The sequence below is a fragment of the Pelobates fuscus genome, chromosome 7, assembly GCF_036172605.1.
Source record: "Pelobates fuscus isolate aPelFus1 chromosome 7, aPelFus1.pri, whole genome shotgun sequence".
In the NCBI taxonomy this organism is placed as follows: domain Eukaryota; kingdom Metazoa; phylum Chordata; class Amphibia; order Anura; family Pelobatidae; genus Pelobates; species Pelobates fuscus.
The window spans coordinates 107,641,490-107,666,201 of NC_086323.1; the positions used below are offsets into that span (position 1 = coordinate 107,641,490).

Genomic DNA, 24,712 nt, shown 5'->3' on the forward strand with positions numbered 1-24,712 from the left:
ACTTTCATATGCCCTAGACTGATTAGGTAAACCAGCGACTAGACTAAATTCGATATAAAGGTAAATGAGGCACTGTCGTCAGGATATTGCCTCACCTGCTCAGCCAAGCGAAGACCACGCTCTAATTCCTACCTATTATGTTTTAAAACGAGAAAAATTCATAAATAACTTAAATTGCTGAGAACCATAAATGGACGTGTTTGCCTAGCCTGATAATAATACATTTAAAAATGTGCCGTTACTTTCATGCCATATTTGTGACAAACAGTTTTTATATGCCGTTGTGGCATTGTCAAAAGTTATGTTACCTCATGCACAATGAAAAAAAAAAAAAAGAATTAAAAAAAAAAAATAGAAATAAAGTGATTTTCTGCGCCTATGTCCCCTTTGAGACAACATGACACAAAAAATTAAATGACCCCTATGATGGTGCACCATTTTAACAAGTAATCTAAATGTAGTATTAGTACGTTAAAGCCATTACAGAGTGGTCACACCAAACAACTCCAAAGTGATGGGGCAAGGTCAGGGGAATCCAGAAGTGATGAGAGTATAACAAGTCAGTAAAGGAAGCCAACAAACAGTAAATCAGGATAAGCAGAGGTCAGAAATCCAGAAGAATCAAACTTGACAAAATCCCATCTCTGTATGGATTGACTCTGAAACAGTCTGTTATGCAGAAGGCAGGTACAGATTGTCAGGAAGGGCAGTAATAACTGGAGTCCTTCTGGACTGCTTTCTTATAGAAAACACAACAACCACCATATACTTGTTGTAGTCTACAATGCACTTTGGTTTTTACAACTGCTCGGTTCTTCCCATTATATACACACTGGCACTGTACTTTTCGTAGTGAATTGTAGACTACATTTATACATCTGATCTGTGAACAAAAGGGCCAGCACCTCATTCTGGCGTAGAGCTGAAGAGGAGCCTCTACTGCACCCACCACTTGTCAGGGTTTGGAGGAAACCTGTTTTACCCACGGTGCCACATGCTAGGGTTATGAAACAAAATAAATAAACTATGACTATAGTATGACTATAATAGACTATAATATGACTATAATAGAGATTGAACCATAGATGATAACCCTTGTTTAACAAGGGAGAGCTCAGATCCAACACAATCTTGCCATTTGGGCCACGGAATCAGGGCATCCTGGTGGGCCAAGATGGCTATCCTTGCCTTGATAAATCATAAATGCCCATGCTTAGCAAGTGGTGGATTCATACAATTTATAGAATTTGTTGCCATATCGGGACTGCTTGGAACGGTTATATTGTTTCGGAAAAAAAAAAAAAAAAACTTTTACATTTCATAAGGGATTAATCATTGAAAGGGTTTTTGCCTGGGATAAAATTTGAGGGAAAATAGTCAGACAGAAGTTGGATAAGGGGCCAAATTCTGTAGAGCCCATCAAATAGGTTGTTTCTAGGGGGGACAGTGGATTATCACTAAAATGAAGGAATCGTGCATTTGCTTGTAGTGATCCCACTTTATAACCCCCACTGGGAAAAGGAATAGCCAGGATGGAGTGCTTGTGCCAGAAGTACCTGGTATTTGGCTTTTTTCACAATACTTATTACTAGGGTTACTAACCCAAATATTAGATTTCTGCAACATCAGTTGGGTGACATGTTATTTCCACTGTAATGGGATCACGGATTCCCAGAAAGATACTGGCATCCAAACAAGTTGATTTGATCAACATAACGAGGATAAAATTGTTCATTGGCTCACAAACATCTACCACTGTTATGCACGATGTAGCCGTGAATTGGGGGTATTTCTGGAGCAGACAAGCAGTCAAGCCTTTGGTACTGCAGAGCGTCCAGAGTTCTTCCTTGTAGATAGTGGTGGGGCACCATCACTGGAGAACTCAAGGGCTTAATATCAGGATGTCATAGTGTCACAGTCTTCAAGAGTGCCACTAGCAGAGCCTGTCAGAATGGCATACGCCACCTCTGCAGTATAATAGCATGCCATTTTAGGGAGCTTAACGCAAGCCATGTCACTAAGGGAATAATTTAATAAAATTTGCCTACCTGCCTAATACACACTACCCACATCCACCGATCAATCAATTCCCACTTCCACCCACAGAAAACCAAACCCGAAAATGTAAATAAAATGATTGATCGCAGAACAGCAGCGACCAGCACTAAATGTGTTTTTTTAATAGAACTATTGAATAGGAAGCAAGGAAGGTGTTTTTAAAAACAAAAAAATTAAATCAGGGTTTTTAACACTCTAAAAATATTAATAGTATCAAGGTACTATTCATCTGAGTTCCCAAGCAGTTACCCAGATGGCGAACAGCAGAATGAAGATTGAGGCGGACCGCAGGTATTGCTAAATAATTAAAGCATGCTATGTCCCAACAGCATTTGAGTCCACCTCCTGCAGGACGGCATAGCATGCCCTAATGGAGTTAATGGGTGAAGCCGCTTTGTTAGGCGTTTCCTATTGAAGTGTTTTAGAAAGAACTCCCATAGTTGTCTCTAAAGACATAAGGTAGCCTTTTTAATTCGCACTGCTATGCCAGCACTTGGGGTAAAGCTACTTATCAACTAAACATACTCTACAGAGACTGTAGAGTGGGCCATGGAGATCAGAGTAGATGCAGTCTAATAAATAAAAATAAAAGCAATTAAAATTCTTATACAAAGTCAGCTGGTGTTCGTATGAAATTATTTGTGTTTAAAACCAGTTGGTATTGTTGCTATATGAGCAACCAACAACAAGGGAATACCTGAATTACTTACTTTGGCATCAGTGCCCATAACCAAGTCCTTCAACTCAATGATTTTATCATTAATGGATGACCGGTACCGCTTTTCAATAATGTTGTGTGTTGTTCTTCGTTCGCCTTCCTTAGGAACTTCTTGTTGTTTCAGGTTGCTTGGCACCTGTTTGATGGGCATTTTCTCCTGCCCCATCATAACAGGCATGGTAGTCAATATAGTTCCGTTGCCACCCATCAAAGTCTAAAATAAAAATATGTTAAATATTTAGCAACCATGCACAAATATTATGTCAAAGGGATTAAAAAGCTGCCTTGAAACGTGGATCAGGAAAGTGCAACTGCATTTTTTTGCTGGGCTAGGTCTTAATTCATGGCCATGCTAATATACCTTTTAGGTGTTAGAAAAATACTACTTACCGAGTTTCTTTCTATGGAAAAGACAGACAGGCAAACTATTACATTGGTTTGAAAAGACAGAGCCTCTCATTTATAATAATAAAAAAAGAAAAAAGAAAAAAAAAAAAAGATATTCACTCCCCCAGCTTTTACTATAAGGAGGGCCTACTACCCTAATCCGGTGAGTACAGAAAAGGTTTTTTACCCTTTTTTGACCGGGATGTGGAACCAAGGGAGGAGGTATAGAGGGGGCAGAGGCAACTATAGTGTTAGAAATACAAAGGTGTTTTCCCAACACTATAGCATCAGGAATACAAACTTTTCGTAACACTTGTGTCCTAACCACTATTAAAAGAACACTACGTTTGTATTTCTAACACTATAGTGTTGTACTACATACAGTGCCTTGCAAAAGTATTTGCATCATTTAATTTACAGAACATGCACACAACTTTGTTGTTTGCTTCACAATTAAAAAAAAAAAAAAAAAAAAATCCATTAGGACAAAAAAAACAGAAAAGGTCAATGTGCATAACTATTCACCCCCATATAGTCAATAGTTCGTAGAGCCACCTTTTGCGGCAATCACAGCTCCAAGTTGCTATGAGCTTGCCACATCTTACCACTGGGATTTGTGCCCATTCCTCCTTGCAAAACCAGCTCCTTCAAGTTGGATGGTTTGCGCTTGTGAACAGCAATCTTTAAGTCTGACCACAGATTTTCTATTGGATTGAGGTCTGGGCTTTGACTAGGCCATTCCAACACATTTACAGGTTTCCCCATAAACCACTCAAGTGTTGCTTTAGCAGTGTGTTTGGGGTCATTGTCCTGCTGGAAGGTGAACCTCCGTCCTAGCCTCAAATCACACACAGAGTGATACAGGTTTTGCTCAAGAATATCCCTGTATTTAGCACCATCCATCTTTCCCTCAACTCTGACCAGATTCCAAGTCCCGGCTGCTGAAAAACATCCCCACAGCATGATGCTGCTGCCACCACGTTTCACTGTGGGGATGGTGTTCTTTAGGTTATGTGATGGGTTTGCGCCAGACATAGCGTTTTCTTTGATGGCCGAAAAGTAAAATTTTTGTCTCAACAGACCAGAGCACCTTCCTCCATACATTTTGGGAGTCTCCCACATGCCTTTTCTCAAACTCAAAATGTGTCATTTTGTTTTTTGGCTTTCTTCTGGCCACTCTGCCATAAAGCCCAACTCTATGGAGCATACGGCTTATTGTCGTCCTATGTACAGATACTCCAGTCTCTGCTGTGGAACTCCTGCTCCTCCAGGGTTACTTTAGGTCTCTGTGCTGCCTCTCTGATTAATGCCCTCCTTGCCCGGTCCATGAGTTTTGGTTGGCGGCCGTCTCTTGGCAGGTTTGCTGTTGTGCCATGTTCTTTCCATTTGGGTATGATAGATTTGATGGTGCTCCTGGGGATCAAAGATTTGGATATTTTTTTAATTTTTTTAAACCCAACCCTGACTTGTACTTCTCAACAACATCGTCCCTTACTTGTTTGGTCTTCATGGCAGTGTTTTGTTAGTGGTGCCTCTTGCTTAGGTGTTGCAGCCTCTGAGGCCTTTAAAAACAAAAAAGTGTGTATATGTAATGATAGATCATGTGACACTTAGATTGCACACAGGTGGACATCATTTCCCTAATCATGTGACTTCTGAAGGTAATTTGTTGCACCAGAGCTTTGTATGGGCTTCATAACAAAGGGGGTGAATACATACGCACATGCCAATTTTCTTTTTTCTATTTCTAAAAAAAATATTTTATGTATATAGATTTTTCTCATTTAACCAACTTATATTATTGTGTTCTGATCCATCACATAAAATTCAGATTAACAAAATATGTAAAAGGTCAATGGGGGTGAATACTTTTGCAAGGCACTGTATTTAGGTGACCAGCCCACTCAGAATGGAGTTAAAGGTATTTAAATTTACCTTTTTTCCCCATTACTGCTCTGGTCTTTCTTTCGGGAGGCTATTGCACATTTGCAGCAAGACACTGTACTCCGCCAATCTGCATCCGCTCATAGTGGGGAGGACCTAAAAAGGACCAAATGTTGTCCTAATATGAATGAACAAACTGTTCTCATTCTGTTAGGATGAAATTCAGCAGTTTTTCCAGCGTTCTGTCTAAATGGCAGGACGTTTGGGAATAGTGAAAGCAGGCATCGCAAGATCACGGAGGAAAGGGTGAGTATTGTGGGAAAGTTTCTCTGACCCACTTGAGCTGGTCAAGCGTAGGGAAAAACAAAAAAAATACATAAGACAAAGTAGTCGGATAGGGAAAAAAAAAAAAAAAAAAAGAACAAATCGAGAAAGTGAGAGAAGAGGAATCGATTAGGGAAGGGTAAGTTCGGTATGACAGTGCCGCTTTAATGTTTCTTTCTCTATGGATTTTTCCACTATCTGGACATTAATTCTTTAAATATAGTGTGGAATGAGAAAGCCTTTGATTTTTTCCCCTTATGGTAGGCAATTCCTTCATCCTTTTCCATAACCCGATATCCTTATTTTATCAATTTACCAATGAGATCTATATCACAAACAGTAAATCGTCAGAGGAATCTGAACATGAAGATGAGCTGGTGTCACAAACTTCTAAATCAGAATTATCTGGAGATCTGAATCTTTTCTTTTTTAGTTTTTCCAGAAAAATAAGCCGGATCAGGAACAGTAGGGATATTTTGCAGTTTTTATTTCCAGAAATGTCTTGTTAAATTTTGCTTGAACTAAAGGGACACTATAGTCACCTGAACAACTTCAGCTTAACCCCTTAAGGACCAAACTTCTGGAATAAAAGGGAATTATGACGTGTCAGACATGTCATGTGTCCTTAAGGGGTTAATGAGGTTGTTCAGGTGAGAACTATAGCTCCCTGCAGCCTCTCTCATGTAAACACTATTATCTTAGAAAAGCTAGTAACACCTCCAGTTGCAATCACTCAGACTGCCACCAGAGGGACTTCAGAGTTTATGAATACCTCTAAGAGAAGCGTCTGATTGAGCCCTGCTACTTCGTCATTTTGACGAAAAAAGGGGCACAGCCTGACGGGGATCTCGGCGCTGGAACTGAGGTAAGTTTATATCATAAAAAGGACTTGAAAAGGAGTTTTAATAAGGGGAAGTTCATATAAAAAGCAAGGCTAGGGGACCTGTCTTTCTTGCTTTTATATGAAGACTATAGTGCTCCTTTAACGAATTAAGACAGTTCGTTATGTTGGGCTGTCACTGCAGCTTTCATACAGGTATTATTTTTTCTTTTTATATCCATCTGGCAAAAGAAACATTACACCTAGAGCAACAAAGATGTTTTGTTTTAGCAACAGTTTTGGATCACAAAAGTTTCATAGGTGATTCTTGCACCTCAGGTGCCATTTAAATTTTGGCACCAAGAACATGCAAGCATCTCCCAATGTGTATTCCACTTCGAATATCCTCATGGCCTTCGCCAGCATCTCCTCCATTTCTAGCAGAAATGAGGGAAGTTATAATGAGAAGCATGGAAGTTATAATGAGATCCATGGAACACGCATAGCTGTAATGCCGGCATGCATTTCAAAGAGATTCTGCAGCATCTATCAAGTTCTGCAGGCTGCCAAGCAAGCATTTCATCTGTACTGCAGCCGTCCAAGTGTGCACCCCTGCAGACTCACCTAGTGCAAGTAAGGAAAAAAAAAAAAAAATTAGGGGACAAATGCAACACAATGCCTGTTCCCTACAGGGACAGACAAAACTGGGGTTCTATGCTTTGGTTCTGGGTTTCTATCTATAGAAGGAGGGGTTTAGGGCCTTCGTTTTTGTTTTTTTTGTTTTTTAAATAGACCAATGGCTGTCCTGGAAGAATTATGCAAGGAAACTCCCTGCTTTTGTTCTTTGGATATAATAAAACCATTCGAGAAAAAATTACAATACAATACATTTTTTAAAATAAATAAAATTACACTTTCTAAATGTACTGAATGTATTTACATACAGATCAAAATATGACATTTGTCACAAGCCAGTATGTAGTTCACCATTTGAACATTAAATGGACTAAACTATATATTTACAAACTAAGCAGGATCCATATTCCAAATGGTTAACATGTCACACCTTGAACTATATACAAGACTTCAAGGTAATTTTATAAATCATTAATGTTTTTCTAGAGAGTAATTTCTGAGCAGCGCTTATCTGATTTTCACCCCTGCCAACCTTCCATTCATATGAATAGCCATCATGCAATGTAAAACAAGGAACGTTTCAAGGCCAAAATTCCCAGCAACCTTGAAATGCTCAGTGAAGCTCTTGAATCAGAATACATCATTCCTCCCTCTAATTTGAAAAAAAATGATATATATATATATATATATATATATATATATATAAAAAAAATAAAAAAGAGGAAAGGGGGGAAAAAAAATTCAAAAAGTACTTGTGACGGATGATGCCATTGTTTTTTGTGCTTTAGCAGCCCTTCAACAGAGATAAATTCATACTGATCATACCAGGATCAGAACCTGCTACCAACTTCCAGCACAACTGTTTTTCCAATAAAAGCTGTGTTGGAACGGTTATAGTAATAAATATTGACAAAAGCATTGTTTTACATTTAATAGGAAAACACAAACAAAATATCTGTAAATATCTGATATTTCATTTTCCCAACCAGATACTTGTCTTGGGTTACAATTTTACAGAAACAGAGTGGAGAAAAAAACAAAAAAAAAAAAAAACTCACAGGAACTTGCAGAGTTGTGGTTTGCAATGGAGCAGAAAGAGTTGTGATTGCAGGGTTTTGGACGGTAGTCATCATTGGACTCCCATCTGCTTTCAAAGCAGTCAAGACCAAGGATTCAGTTTTAATAATTTGTGGCTGCACCAGAACCTGGATGAGGGGAGAAAAAAAAAAAAAAAATTAAAAATTAATTAGCAAACAATTTCTGTATCAATGGAAAAAATATGCTAAAGAGGAGTAGGAATATTCTATTAAAGGAAGACTTTAGGCACCCAGCTCACTTAATCTCAATGAAATTGTCTGGGTGGCATGCATTCCTTCCCCAAATTGACAGCCACTAGAGGTGCTTTTGTAAAGGAGAGAAACTTTGCTATTTAACCAGATGGTCAAAGAGAGATTGGCAGATTGGCACAGTGCAGTATTCGACTGTGCATGTACACTAGCTCCCCATTGCTTTCCTATAACAAAGAAACAGATTGGCTGAGATCAATATTATTGATCATCTCAGCCAAATAGGTAGAGCTTCACGGGCAAACTGGCGATGTCTGCAAAGCAAGTAAATCACCTTTTTTTACACAGGCAGTGCTGGCGACGTCACCTTCTACTTGAAAAATTAACACATTTTTCACATGTTTCAACACTTAACAGATTAGCTCCCCAGTTAATATCTTGTAGACAATGGGCACTAATAAAACAAATATAGATAAGGATATTAAAGAGTATTTACACAGTCTCACTGGATACCCCCACAGATTCTGTCACTTATGTGACATTACACCAGTATGGTAAATAGACAAGAGCTTTCGAGGAAATGCACAATTGCTTTTATCATCCACATTGCTATATGCCAGATGTTGGCATGAATGTTTGCATACAGTGTTCCATATACTTTGTGTGATACTAGACAGTCAGGAGCTAATGGATTACCATGACAGAAACTAATTATTAAAATATAGAAATTCATCTGCTCTTTAAATGCAGGATAGGTGGTACCCTTTTTTAATTAAAGTCTGTGTATATGCAGATTTCTTTATTTGAGCCACATGATCTCCATATATACCTGCTGAACTTGTGGCGTCATGGTTTGAACAGTAGCTGGGGTAAGTGTCTGGATTGTACTCTGTGGAGCTTGAGTCAGTGTCTGGATAGTGCCATTGGCAGATTGGGTGAGCACCCTCTGAGCGTGGACTGTCTGCACCTGCTGCTGGATGGTGACTGGTTGAACCTGCTGTGTTGTCATCAAACTCTGAACCTGCGGCTGAAAAACTGCAAACACAGATATCATAAGACAGGCACTTGCTTTGTGTGGCTAATGCATAAACATTCAGACTTACACAAAAACAGCACAAGCATAATAACACTACAGCTGGATATTTAGGAAGCACTAAAGTTATCAAAAGATGCTATGATTACAGACAGATTTCCACACGGTTTCCGAGCAGCTAGTTATTTGACAATTAATCTGTAGACTTTTTTTTTTTTTTTTTTTTTTTTTTTTAAATATTCCTATAGGGAAAGCATTGGACTAAAATCGGCATGGGGCAGGGCCAAATGCCATTTTTGCCAATCAGAACCTCCTCATAGAAATGCATTGAACCAAGGCATCTCTACTAGGAAAATTCAGGGTTCTCCATGCAGAGCATGGGGACGCTGAACGTCCGTGCTGCTTTTTCGGCAGCACTGAGCCAGGAAGCACCTCCAGTGGCCATCTAAAGAGTGGCCACTTTGAGGTGTCCCTAGAGGCAATATAAACACTGCCTTTTATCTGAAAAGCCAGTGTTTACATGAAAAAAAAAAGCCTGAAGGCAATGATTATACTCACCAGAACAACTACATTAAGCTGTAGCTGTTCTGGTGACTATAGTGTCCCTTTAATAATTGAAAGAACATGAATGAAGCAGTGTAGAGCCTTATACAGGCACCATTTTCATGTATGTTTAACCTTACATACATGGCAATGATTATAAAGACTTCATCAGATTAAATTCATATTTGTTGTTCTGCTGCAACTGTAACAGTCATATAAAGCCATTAGAAAGGCAATGAAAAAGTAAAGATGCTTACCCTGAAAGCTTGTTGTACCAGCATTTTGGTAGATTAGTGGCTGCTGTATAAAACGCGTCTGGGTGGTTGTGCTGAAAGTAGGGGTCAGCATCACTGTCTGCTGCTGTAACTGAGGTTGTGGTGGTGACTGAAGGAGTGGACGAAGAACTGGAGCAGTCCTCTGGGGTGTGGATTGTGAGGGTGCAGACTGTATAGGTGCTTTGATGGTTATTGCCTGTGTCTGAGGTATTGAGATTTGGTAGGGCTGCTGCTGTACTGGATTGTAAGATTTGGTGACAGAAGTGTCCATTGCTACACCACTACCACCACCTGGGAAGGTCGGACACAACTGTTCCTCAAAAAGTTCAGGAAACTCTCCAACTTGGTTATTGACAAACTGAAGCATTTCTAAAATAAAATGAGAAATCCATAAGAACTTTCAAATGTTAAAGTTTTAAAAAAAAAAAAAGTTTCATTATAATAAACAGGTAGAACAATTGAAAATAACTATGCACTTTACAGCAAGTTTGTTTTTTGTTTTGTTTTGTTAAAACATTTTTAAGAAAGGGTTACTGCCAGCACTTTGACCAAATCAGTGATTTGAAGTGGTCATGGTGCTTGAAGTTTTTCATCAGCACACTTTTTTGGGGGGACCGGTGTGTTGGGTGCCTGTGTCATTGCCACAAGTGAATGAATAATATATATTTATTTTTTCCGCTTTTCCAATAGTGATTTCAGCATTCAGAAATCCCAGGACAAATATCAGTAGTGAGGCAGTTCAACAATATTCTTTCTAGCTGCCTTATGGACTAGATGCGTCCTGTAGGAGCTCTGTGCTAACCAGGGATATAATTTATTTTTTCCCCCTATTTGAACAAGAAACTTCTCACTTGGCATGAGATCGCTTCCCTATACCATGGGGCATAAAAATAAGAAATATAAGACTGATAAGCCGCCGATATTGTTCATTGAGGCCTGTCATGGCGCCACTGTCGGATGGGCCGTACCGGTGGTCCATTGAAAAAAAAAAAAACCTCTGGCTGATATAGGGGAACTGGAGACACAACCTAAGGACATGAAAGCAAGTGCAAGCTGCCAAAGGGTACCTTGAGGACTCTTTTGGACGACCTACGCTGCAACATCGTGGGTGACATCTCTGCTCAAGAAAGAAATAAGCGGAGTGTCGGTAAGCCTGCACGACATGGAGGTCGCCTCAGTTGCGTCACACTGGAATAATGCAGGAGCTTACTGCGCTGAGATGCAACCAAGCCGTGGCCTTCCCGACACTATAGCCATAGCCAAAATACCTTGCTTGATAAGGCTGCTGCACAGTTATTTTCCACCAAATGAATGGTCTTAGATGGCTGCGGAATGCAGAGAGATTTGATAATCTACTTCCAAAACGGACCGGACAAGCAGATATTCATGACCGCAACCCACACTAAAATGACCATTCAGCTTTGACGAACATAAGTTAGTATTCTTTCCAGATTTATCCAGAGCAACACTGGACTAGCACAGTTCCCTGAGACCGCTCATTGTGGAAATGACAAAACACAAGATACCTTATACGTGGGGTGCAACAAGAGGTCTTCTGATCCCCCGTGAGTCTGGGACTTTGAAAGTACTAGAGGCCTCAGCAATACCTACAGAAGATTGGGCTATCCACTGCCTCTGAGGGATCATTGCTACCAGCCCCATTCCCACAGTTGACTAAATTGGATCCAGCTGGAGTTCATTTATTTGTGCCTGCTGCCTCTTGCACAGCTTCTACAGTTTATACATATGCTATCAATTTTTCAAGAGGCGCATAGCCTATACTTCCACACGTAACTCCACTTTCAATGACAATCACACCTTAGAGGTAGAAAGCTTAGTCTTTGTTTTAGCAAAACTACACGTTATAACCCTTATCTTAAGTATAAAATACCTAATCCCTACTAGTGATTGGCTATTATGTCAGCATGTTGCTCCGTGTCTTGTATTGTGCACTGTTCTAACTTTTTACTGAACAATGCCTCTATACTATTTTGATTAAGAATAAAGAAAGAAAAAAATGTTATATATATATATATATATATATATATATATATATATATATATATATATATATATATATATTCTTTCAAAGGGCATAAATGACAAGATGGTTTGCAAGAACAGTAGTTTTTTTTTTTTTTTTTTAATACTCCTCTCTGTTAGCAATATGAGATTTATACACACACATTTATTTCAGTTATGGGAGTAAGGGGGGAATTTACGGGGAAAACAGTGATCAGAGCCACTTTGGTGATTTACTTAACAAGGGCTAATACTTGATGGCGGCCGAGATGATTAGATTTTACTGGACAAGGGAAAATAAAAGTTTAGTTAAAGGGGACACTGTAGGCACCCAGACCACTTCAGCTCATTGACGTGGTCTGGGTGAAAACTCCCATCACCCTTAACCCTAAGCATGTAATTATTGCATATTTTATAAACTGCAATAATTACCCACTAGGATTAACTCCTCCTCTAGTGGTCATCTAAACCAGTGTTTCCCAACCCAGTCCTCAAGGCACACCTACCAGTCCAGGATTTAAGGATTACCCAGTTTTGTCTAAGGTGTTTTTTCTTTTTTTTCTAAAAACACCTTAGACAAAACTGGGTAATCCTTAAATCCTGGACTGGTAGGTGTGCCTTGAGGACTGGGTTGGGAAACACTGATCTAAACGATATACATGAGAACTTCCAGCGTCACCAAAAGCCACATAGGAAAGCATTAAATAAGGTTTTCCTATGGGAAGATCCTAATGCGAGCGTGGCCAGTGCCAAGCATGCATATTAGGTCTCCCCAGCCGGCAGACATCGGCAGGGGAGAAGCGTGGCCGGAGCAGAGTCAGCACCGAGGGACATCAGCACTGGACCCAGGCAAGTGATAGAATTTATTAACCCCTCCTGCACCACAGGGGGGGGGGGGGCTTGACAAAGGGGTAAGCTATAGTTTCCCTTTAAGGAGTTCAAAAGCAAATTGCAAAATTTCAAAGGCTTAAAAAAAAAAAAAAAAAAAAAAAATTAAAAATGCATCTAGATAGCTATTCTATAATTTTGTGCTCTTTACATTTTGCAGTATATTTACGTTCCCTTAATAATAACGCTTACAAATGCTAAGCTTGACGATGCACTTATATTTGACCTATAAACAGTCAATCACTGAAATTCTCAAAATCTGGCAATCAGTACAAGCTATCGATTGGCAAAGATTTGTATTTACGGACTTCTCACGAAATTTATAAGTAAAGCCTTCAAAAAAAAAAAAAAAAAAAAGAAAGTTTCCGTATTTTTTTTTTTTATTACATTTAAAGTCAGGAGTAACCCACCCTATAAACAGTGGATCAAATAGAAATAGAAATAAAAATACTGTCCCCCTTAAATTTTCTTTTACACAGTGACAAAATGTGTATCTACATAAAATAGAAAAAAAAAAGTGACAACATAAATTGTGTCTGAAATCCTAATAAGTGGAACCACTAACATGGTCAAAAACTGTGGGCAGGTCCTATGCAACACACTTCAAGGTGCCCCCTTCTAGGGTTATAGGTTTAAGAGTAGTCTCCAACAGATGAATAGAGGTTATAAAAATATTTACAATAAACACTGTACTTATAACCATCACTTTACGTCACCAGATATGTATTTAGCTTTCCTGACCTTTTTAACCCCTTAAGACCGCAGCCAAATGTACAAGTTGTGATCCAAAAAAACACGTAAACAAAACCTGGCATTTGCGCTATATGTCTGTCCAACCGTAATTCACGTCTTTCATATTAAATGCACCCACACTTATTATATATCATTTTATTCAGGGGAAACAGGGCTTTCGTTTAACATCAAATCTTTAGGTATGGAACATAATTTATGAAAAAAAGTATAAAAAAAAAAAAGGGAGAAAATAAGAATTTTTTTAATTGTTTTAGTTCTACGTGACATTTTAACTGTGAATGTCAAAATACTGTTTGCTTTTACTGCAATACAATACACAAATTTGTATTCAGCGATGTCTCACGTGTAAAACAGTACCCCCTATGTACAGGTTTTATGGTGTTTTGGGAAGTTACAGGGTCAAATATAGCATGTTACATATTCCAGTTTTTTCACATTGAAATTCGCCAGATTGGTTACGTTGCCTTTGAGACCATATGGTAGCCCAGGAATAAGAATTACCCCCATGATGGCATACTATTTGCAAAAGTAGACAAACCAAGGTATTGCAAATGGGGTATGCCCAGTCTTTTTAAGTAGCCACTTGGTCACAAACACTGGCCAAAGTTAGTGTTAATATTTGAAAATGCAAAAAACTAATTTGAACGCAAATTTTGGCCAGTGTTTGTGACTAAGTGGCTACTAAAAAAAAAAACTGAACATACCCTATTTGCAATACCCTGGGTTGTCTACTATTGCAAATGGTATGCCATCATGGGGATAATTTTCATTCCTGGGCTACCATACGGTCTCAAAGGCAACCTGGTGAATTTTAATGTGAAAAAACTGAAACGCAAACCTTATATTTGACTCTGTAACTTTTGAAAACACCATAAAACCTGTACATGAGGGGTACTGTTATACTCAGGAGACTTCGCTGAACACATATTAGTGTTTCAAAACAGTAAAACGTATCACAACAATTATATCGTCAGTGTAAGTGCCATTTGTGTGTGAAAACAGAAATTTTTACTTACCGTAAATTCTTTTTTTCTTAATATGGTGGCAGTAACCTCTGGGTTTTGCTCCTCCCTGTGGACAAGACTTTAACAAGCTATTTTAAAAGGATCCTCCCCTTTTAGGTATAAATACTGAGCCCGCAAAACCTACCCCAGTACGTAACAAGTAAAGAAACCAGACCAAGCAAACATCCAATGCAAAAATTTCTTTAATAAAGAGGGAGGGTAATAATACTGCCACCATATTAAGAAAAAAAGAATTTACGGTAAGTAAAAATTTCTGTTTTTTCTGTCATATGGTGGCAGTAACCTCTGGGATATAGCAAGAATCCCTCTGGGCGGGACCTATGCCACGACGGCTTGTAACACCTTACGCCCAAAAGCAGCTTCAGAGGCAGAGAATATGTCTAGCCGGTAGTGCTTGATAAATGTGTTGAAGGACGACCAGCATGCCGCCTTGCAAATGACTTCTGGAGATGCAAGTGCTCTTTCTGCCCATGAGGTAGCCATGGCTCGAGTAGAATGGGCCTTGATTGTAGCAGGAGACTGAAGACCCGAGGAAGAATATGCCAAATCGATAGCCTGAATAAGCCAACGAGACAAGGTCCCACGGGAAGCCACCTTGCCCTTTAGGTGACCCTGAAAATTAACAAACAGGTGATCCGAAACTCTGAATTCCTTTGTTCTGTTTAAATATATACATAACGCTCTTCTGACGTCCAACTTTTGCCATCTGTGCTCTTGAAGGGATGAGGGAGCACTAAAAAAGGAAGGTAAAATAATAGGTTGATTAACATTTTTTGAAGATAAAACCTTTGGAAGAAAAGATGGTCTCGGGTAAAGAACCACTTTGTCCTCATGAAAAATGGTGAATTCATCTGAGGAGGATAGGGCGTGAAGTTCTCCCACTCTTTTGGCTGACGTGATGGCTACCAAAAACAATACCTTGAGAGATAAAATTTTCAAAGGAACTTCCTCCAAAGGTTCAAACGGGTTAGTACTAAGGGCCTGAAGGACTAGGGACAAGTCCCACGTCGGAAACACCGATCGTTTAGGAGGTCTCTTGAGGCTGATGGACCTAAAAAATCTTCTGACGAAAACATTGGCTGCCAAATCCTTAATAAGAAAAAAATTCAAGGCTGAGATTTGAACCTTGAGAGTTGAGACTCCTAGGCCTGCGTCAAAGCCGTCTTGCAAAAACTGAAGAATGTTATCTATAGACGGTTGTAATATCGAGACCCGGTGATCCCTACCCCAGTGAAGAAATTTGGACCAAATTCTGAAGTATATCCTAGAAGTCTATCGTCTAGTTGCGTGGAGTAAGACTGTTATTCTCTCATCTTGCAAGCCCTTGTTTCGAAGGATCAGCCTTGCAGTAGCCAAGCAGTCAACCTGAACATTTCCAGTACTTTCAAGGGTAGGTTCCTGTTCACAATGAGATGAACTGAAATGGGAAGCTCCCAATAGTCGATAGTCATCTTCTTTAGGGCCGCAAACCAGACTCTGTTTGGCCAATAAGGGATTATCGCCAATATCCTCGCCTTGTCCGTACGTATCTTGAGGAGGACCTTTGGGATCAGGGGCAGAGGTGGGAAGATGTAAGCCAGCGGAAAATCCCACCCCATCGATAGAGCGTCTATCCAATTGGGTTGATCCGTTCTGAATAGGGAGGCGAAGTGGGAAACCTTCTTGTTTGATTCTCTTGCCATCAAATCTACTTCTGGGACACCAAATTTTCCAGTCAAGATACTGAATACGTCTGGGTTTAGAGACCATTCCTTTTGGTCCCACTTCCCTCTGCTCAAATCGTCGGCTATTACATTGTCGCTGCCTCTTATGTAAACCGCTGCGATGTCTTCTAGATTTCTCTGCGCCCATTCCATAACTTCTGTGCAAAGACTGTAAAGCCTTCTTGCTCTGGTTCCTCCCTGTCGATTGATATAAGAGACTACCGTGCGATTGTCTGACTGTATCTTGACCGCTCTTTGAAGTAGCCAAGGTCTGAGGTGATGAAGAGCATACAGAACCGCCAATAATTCTTTGAAATTTGTAGATTCCTTTGCTTCCCTGGAAGACCATTTTCCTTGGAACATGGTGGAGCCTAAGTGGGCTCCCCAACCTGAGTTTGAAGCGTCTGTGGTGACTATTAGCCAGACCTGTGGTAGAAAGGATAAACCTTTTAAAAGGCACTCTGAGGTTTTCCACCAATCTAGTTGCGTCTTCACCTGAGGGGACAGCAGGAATATTTCGTCCAGATCTTCCTCCTTCTTTGACCAGGAAGTCAGGATGTTCCACTGTAAGGGTCTGACCTTTGATCTTGCCCATTTGACCGCCGGGAAGGTGGCCGTAAGAAGACCTAACACACTCATGGCCTCTCTGAAGGAACAAGTTTTCATCCTTTGGAGGTTGGAAATCGTTTTTCGGATCTTTTTTCTCTTTCGTTTGGGAAGGAATATTGACATGGAGTCTGAATTGATCTCGAAGCCGAGAAACTCTATAACTTTTGTTGGAATGCAAACTGATTTCTTTAGATTCAAGATCCAGCCATGGTCCTGAAGAAACCTTATAGTGACCTGCAGATCCTCGTGTAGTTGATTCTCGGTATGTGCCACTAAAAGCCAGTCGTCTAAATATGGGATAATTGAAATACCCCTTTCCCTCAAATGAGCAGTTAGAGGAGACAGGATCTTTGTAAAGATTCTTGGAGCGGACGACAGACCAAAAGGCAGGGCCCTGAACTGGAAATGAAGGATGTGACTTCTTCTTCTTATTGCAAATCTTAAATATTTCCTTGAAGCGCTGGCTATCGGAACATGAAGATACGCATCCTTTAAGTCTCTCTTTACCATAACGTCGCCTTTTTGTAATAGAGGAAAAATTGATGCGATTGATTCCATACGGAATCTGTGATAGGGGATAAACTGATTTATCTTCTTCAAATCCAGAATGGGCCGAAACGAGTTGTCCGGTTTTGGAACCAGAAATAGTCTCCCCGAAATTCCTGTTCTTTTGGAACTCTTTCTATAACCCCTTTGTGTAGAAGCAGCCTGGACTGATAATCTAGAGCTCGAGATTTTTTTGCAGACTGGTAAGTCGATAGTAGAAACCTTGACCTTGGTTTTTCCAGAAAAATAATCCTGTGTCCCTTTCGGATAATCCTTAGAACCCAGGGATCCTCTGTGGTCTGTTCCCACACCGGAAAAAAATATTGGAGCCGTCCTCCCACACCTCTGGCGTCAAAAACGTCTCCCTTTGTCTCTGAAGGATCTTTTTTTTTTTTTTTTTTTTTTTTTTTTTAAATTTATATTTTATTAGAAATATTTCCACATTATACAACTGGTTCTTAGTATGATAACTGGTATGTTGTCAACAGACATCTTACAATGGTTCTTATTATAGCATAGCAAATACAATATTAGTAAGTTTTGTACTTATCAGTCTCTGTGGGGGGACTGCGGTCGTTGCTTGCTGTCGGGGGTTTGTAGTCACATGGTGGCCTGAATGTGTCAGTTAGATTGCCATCTTGTGTGTCACTAGTGTGTCTGTGTGTCCTATTCTTGCATATTAGTGCTGTTAGGGATTAGGTGTTGCCGTCGCCTATGATCAGGTGGCTAGGCAGCTATCTAACCTGTGTAAGTGAGGTCTCTCTTTAGCGTCAGAGAGACCAAGTGTGTACAGGGCCTATCTGTCCAGGTCGTCTCTGTCATGGATGTGGAGTAGTTCGTGTCCCTGTGTCCTTTGGCATACGGGTAGGTCCCGACTCTTTCGAGTTGGCAGCTCCGAGGTTCAGCTGCTGCAAGAAGACTCTTGGATCATCTGCTGGGGTTAGTATGAAAGTCTCGGGTCCCCGTGGTACTATCAGTGATCCATCGTCTCCCCAACGGTACCGGATCATGGCGTCTCTCAGTTGCCTTGCAGTGGGGGCTAGGTGTCTTTTTGCTGCCAACACTCCAAATGGTAAGTCTCCATATATGGACACTGCTCCGCCTTCATAGGTGACCGTTCCAAGGATTCTAGACCTAGACATGATGGCGGTTCTCACCGCGATGTCCCTGGTGGTGGCTATAACATCTCTTGGTGCTTGGGAGGGGGCGGTCGCGGCTTTTCGGATCCTGAAGGCTGTGGTTATCAGGTCCTTGGTGTCGTTTCTGGCGAGGAGTGAAGCTACTACCCCACGTATATATGGGAGCAGGGCCTCCTCCCCAACACCTTCTGGCACCCCTCTTACCCGTATGTTCCTCCTTCTGTGTCTCGTCTCTAAGGTGGTCACTGATCGTGAGAGGTCTCTGACTTGCTGTGCCAGGTCCTCCACTTGTCTCTGAGTGGTTGTTATTTGCTTTTCACGGGTGCAGTCTTTCTGTTGTACTTCCACGATTTTGTGCCTGAGTTCCCCTATTTCAGTTTGAGCCTCTTTGAGGTCTGCCTTCCAGACCCTGCGTATCTCTTGTATTAGGTCCTTCATGTCTCCCTTAGTGACTGGAGCAGAATCATCCTCAGACTCCACTTCTGAAGTGCGGTCTTCCGACTCTGGGGATGTGAGCTGCTCCCTTTCTTCTTGGGATGCCTCCGAGTCATCTTCCGCACAGTTTGCTGCGGGCGCCATCTTGGTTTGGGCCGCAGCCGCTGGCCTCTCGAATGATAGCCTGATATCAGGCTGTTTTTGAGCCTCTGGAGGGCGAAAACGTTTGTTTTTGCGCCCCATATTTGTCTCTGGTGGGGGTTCTGGCCTGTGTGTGCTGTTTGGGTTCCGGACAGGGAATTTTTTAAGGTTTCTGTCTGTTCGGGTCCGGAGCTCCTAAGACACGCGTCCGCTCTCTTGTGTTGCCGGCCACGCCCCCTCTGAAGGATCTTTTGACCTCATTACTTTCAAATTTCCGGCTTTTATCCTTTCTTTGAAAAAAATGTGGTCTCTCTTGAAAGGATCTCCTACCCTTAGATTGGTAGTTTCTGTACCCCGGTCTCCAGGAGGATTTTCTATCTTGCGGAAGCTTCTTGGTTTCAGACATCTGTCTTATGATTTCCTCTAAGGGAGCACCGAATAATTTTGATTTTTCCAAAGGAAGTTCACAAAGGACTGCCTTAGACGCTGTATCCGCCGACCAAGACCTCAACCATAGGGCACGTCTTGCCACAGAAGACAAACCCATGATCCTGGAGGCCAATTTCAGCACCTCAGTCGACATTATCCAAAAGGAATTTATTCGCCAAATGCATGTTCTGAAACATGTGACTTAGATCATCAATATGACCAGACGATAAATTTTCCTGTACTAAATTTAGCCACACTTCATTTGCTCTGGCCACTGCTGCTCCTGCCAGTAAGGCTTTGCATTGGAAACCAGCTGTTTGATAAGCCCGCCTACACGAGGTTTCGGCTCTTTTATCCATAGGATTCTTTAATGCTGCAGTTTCTCCTATAGGGATAGTGGTTCTCTTGGCAATCTGTGCCACCTGAACATCAACCTTTGGGAGATCTTCCCACATAACGTCGCTAGCCAGCCTGAAGACATCCTTGAAGTGTCTGGAAATAAAGGCACGTTTTTCCGGGTTTTTCCATTCCCTAAATACAAATTCAAGTAGGCTCTGTTGCACAGAAAAGCCTTTCTTTGGATTTTCTGATCCCTGAGGTAGAATTGTCAGATTTACTTCTTTAATAAATTTACGGATTGCCTCAGAGGGAAACCCCACTGGTTCACTTGAAGAGGAAGTTGAATCTACGGATTCCAAAGAAGAAGAACATTCTCCCGAAGATGATTCAGATGAAGAAATTCTCTTTCTTTTATTAATCTTTTGTTGAATGGGGGCTTCTACCCTTTTAGATTCTTTAATCGTGTCCAAGGTCTGTGACAAATTCTCCTGGAACCAGGATATCTTTTTGCATATCTTTTTGCTTTTCTCTTTCCAAAGAGTTTGCAGTACACTGACTGCATATTTTCTTCCTAGACCCGTCTGGGAGAGGAGTTGCACATTCGCTGCAAACAATATGTTTGGACTTCACCGTAGCCTTTCTAGGCGTGGGGGTTAGCTTTTCCTTATCCATCTCAGGTGGACTAGACATATCTGTAAAAAAATAAGTGGAGGCTCTTTAGAATATAGACTCTTCTTCAGAAAGTATTTCAAAGTAAAGATCTCTTTATCAATCTTACCTCAAAATACCTCTGAGCCGTGTGGGGGGGCAGGTGACACGGCGTACCACTTCTGACCTGCATCCATGCTGTCAGTGGGTACCAGCACAGCTTTTAAATTCAAATTTCGCGGTTTTTTTTTTTTATTTTATTTTTTTGGTGTGTATATCTTTAAGCTTCCATTTGCGCATGCGTCTTTGCGCACCCGGAAGCTTAGGTGGAACGCAAACACCACCAGGGCGTGCGTTCCACCGCTGTGCTTGCTCAGAGCGAGCTCCGCCTCCCGGAAGCAATTTGCCGGAAACCTTCTCGGCATAAATTCAACAGCCTCTGTTCACTCCGTAACGGCAAGACAACGGAGCATGGGCCACTCAGCTTACCACCCGGGCAGCTCTCGGACCGGATCCCCCAGACAACAACCCGTGTGCCTCACCAGACAAACGAAAGTCCTGTCCATCCCTATCGGGACAAGAAAGAAGACTGGGGTAGGTTTTGCGGGCTCAGTATTTATACCTAAAGGGGGAGGATCCTTTTAAAATAGCTTGTTAAAGTCTTGTCCACAGGGAGGAGCAAAACCCAGGGGTTACTGCCACCATATGACAGAAAAAAATGCAAACAATTTCACTGTCACTGACGATATCGTTGTTGTAATATATTTTACGGTTTTGAAACACTAATATTTGGGTTCAGCGAAGTCTTCCGAGTAAAACAGTACCCCCCCCCCCCCCATGTACAGGTTTTATGGTGTCTTGGAAAGTTACAGGGTTAAATATAGTGCTAGAAAATTACATTTCCTGAACTTTCCGCCTGGGTTGTCAGGCAGGTCCTGCAAATTGTAATTAATAAAATGACCTAATTATGTAAAATGATTACATAAATATATACGTAGAAATATATATATATATATATATATATATATTTATTTATTTTTTATTTCGTTCTACATGTATTTTGATATCAATATATATTCATTTTAAAATACAGTTAGAACGAAATGACGCATGTTTATATATTTTTTTATCTATTTATTTTTTATTATTTTTTAATTTTATTTTGTAACATTTATATATTTATTTTTTGTTATATATATATATATATATATATATATATATATGAAAATTATATATATATATTTAATCCATATCATTGTACGTGTATTTTGAGAGATATAGATATATAGATATATATATATATTAATATTAAAATACACGTGTATATATACACACACACACACACACACTTAGATCATATATATAATAAATATATATATATGATCTAAGTATATACAAGTCTTATTTTTACACTGTTTTAACTTATTTTATTATATTTCCAGGCAGCAGGGGGAGAACCTGTCATTACAGGCATTCCCCCTGCTGGCATTGACATGGACGGCTATGCCGTCCATGTGATCGCGGGGTCCTCGCGATCACATGGCCCTGGGGGCCGAAGAGGACAAAGGGGGACTCCCTGGGCTCCCAGGTAAGTCCCCCATACCGCGATCGCCGGCGTGGGTACAAAAGATTGCAGGACGTTCTATGCCGTCCTGCGGCGTTTAGAGCCACCAAAATAAGGACGGCATAGAACGTCCTGCGGTCTTAAGGGGTTAAAGGGTTTGTTATTTTACATCAATATTTTTTGCTACACCTATTAAGTTTGTTGGTGTGTTGGGGCACCTTAAAAAGGGTGTTACATAGAACCTAGTCAGGGCTTTAGGCCAGGTGAGTGGTTCTACTTATTAAAGTTGCCCTGTCACCACCCCACCCCCCTGCAAAATAAGTTTTTCATAAAGATAGTTTTTATAAAATACTCATAACTGACTGTTGAAATTTTACTTTGCACGCCTTCCCCTTCTAAGACATCCCAGAATTTCTGTGGCTGTGCAACTACAGACTTCCCAATGCAGCTCAAAGAAGTCTTTGCAAGGCAGGTACTCTGGGCAATTGCCTGCCCATGGGTTTAGCTCCACTGAGCTAAATAAACCAGGGAGTAAAAGGGCAGGTTCTCTGGTTGACAGCCAGGGGGTTGTAAGAAGGTTCAATTATGAATAACTGTCCATTTCTATTGAAATTTGCACTTTTTATAAAATGACCACATTCTTCACAAATAAAGCCCGTCGGCAAACTAAAGTGCTTCAGGTGTTTGGAGTGTTCTCTTAAATAATGTCTGGTTCACCTCCAAATTAATAAAAAAAAAATATTTCTCCTTCAGCCGCATTAATACCCATGAAGAGTCATTCCTTGACTATCATATATTCCAACATTTCAAATGGAGAAAGATGGACAGTTCAATTTTAGAGGAGTGAGTGGGGTGTGGCCAGAGGCATGAATATACACTTTATAAACTCTTTTTTAGATATGCAGTAATTTTGTTTCACTACCATTTTGTGTCAGTGGTCCATGGATCAGGACAGAGGAGAGTGCTTTGGAGCACAAAAAAGAAGAGAAAAAGATTTTGTGGTCAGGAGTAGACAAGAAGAGAGATGAGGATCAGGAACACTGTTCCTGACGATAAAGGGAAGTCTAAAAACCAAATTTAGATTGTACTGTATTCTTTTTGTGCTTTCATGGGCATACATCACAGATCCTGTAATATTATTGCACTGTGTGCTATGGAATATAGATTTGACTTGGTTTGTCTGTGTGTGTCTGACAGCTTCTCTGTGTATGTGTGTTTGCCATTGTGCCATGTTTTGGCAGGCAGCAATAGTAAGGAGCAGGAGGAGGGCTGAAATCCCTGAAAAAAGGGAGAAGGAAGAAAGTTGGAGAGCTGTAAAAATAAAAAGGAGTAACAGAAAAAGTGCTAAAGGAGAGGGGGAAGCTGATAATGAAGAAAATGAATAAGTAGGAGGGCTTAAGATCCCCATTCAACAAGTGCAGCATGTCTCTTCATTGAATATTATGAGGATTGATAATAATTTAAAGAAGATTTCAATATGGTATGCATGCCTTTAAAATTCCTACAACATACATTTGTTATGCTTTCATGTTGTATTTGTACTTAATAATTTGGGTTTTCAATGGTAAAATGTGACGGTCAGGAACGGAACCCGTGTTTATTACATTGTGTCTATGGGAAATTAGTTCTCACTTTATGAACTAGGCTTCGGAACCAATTAGTTCGTAAAGTCGGGAACTACCGTACATCTAAGAATTTACACAACTAAAATTTAGTTAAGAACAATGTATCTTATTTACACAGACTTATGTCTAAATGCATTTAGTGTACTTTAAAGACACATTACTGTGAGTATTATTGCTGTGGAGCTCTGGTATACACTCAGACACACCAACAATTTGAAGCTCCTTGAAAAAAGAGGGACGGAGGATTAGGGCCCAAAATAGACACAGTTCCTCTAAAACAGGAACACTTGCAGGTTATAAAGTAAATTCTGTACTCGGTAGCACTGCCCAAATCAGACTGCTTTTCCTTTCTGTCAAGCATGAACTTTTAGGATGTTAAATTTTAAAGTTTTTGAGTGGGAAACATTAAAAATGGTCATGCCTAGAATAAAAGAACTCTGAGCAGGGGAACATATCTCACAGTAAATAGAAAGCATCAGATACCTAGATAGATAGTCCATTGGTATTATAACTAGTGTCTCAACGAAACCCAGTTCAAAATTACCACAAAATATACATATATATATTTTTTATTTTTTTTTAAAGAATTGCAATTTTTAGGCAAAAAAAAAATGCCAACTTGGAAACCGTCAGAGTTCAACTTTCCACCTCCTTTCAAACTCTATACAAAAAAAATAAAAATAAATCTTGCATATAAAGTGGTTCAAATATTGTCTTGACCACTGTACAAGTCCAGTAAAAGCAGATAAGCAGTAGGTGGGAAAAAAGGTTTACCCCTCCGTCTGGGCAGCAGAATCGGTACAAGTTACTTGTACTCTGTAAATTAAGGCACAAATTAAATTTGTAAATACTTTTCCTAAGCTGGACAAATTATACACACAC

At 40.2% G+C, this 24,712-nt stretch overlaps 1 protein-coding gene across 1 annotated transcript in view; it reads right to left on the reverse strand.

Annotated features, from left to right (window-relative positions):
• SREBF2 (sterol regulatory element binding transcription factor 2) overlaps positions 1–24,712 on the reverse strand; it is a 50,839-nt gene that overhangs the window by 19,198 nt on the left and 6,929 nt on the right. The window contains exons 2-5 of the mRNA XM_063426360.1: positions 9,947–10,333; positions 8,943–9,148; positions 7,886–8,032; positions 2,769–2,990 (exon numbers count right to left, since the gene is read on the reverse strand). Coding sequence (XP_063282430.1) covers positions 2,769–2,990; positions 7,886–8,032; positions 8,943–9,148; positions 9,947–10,333 — 962 coding nt within the window. The remainder of the gene's footprint in view (positions 1–2,768; positions 2,991–7,885; positions 8,033–8,942; positions 9,149–9,946; positions 10,334–24,712) is intronic.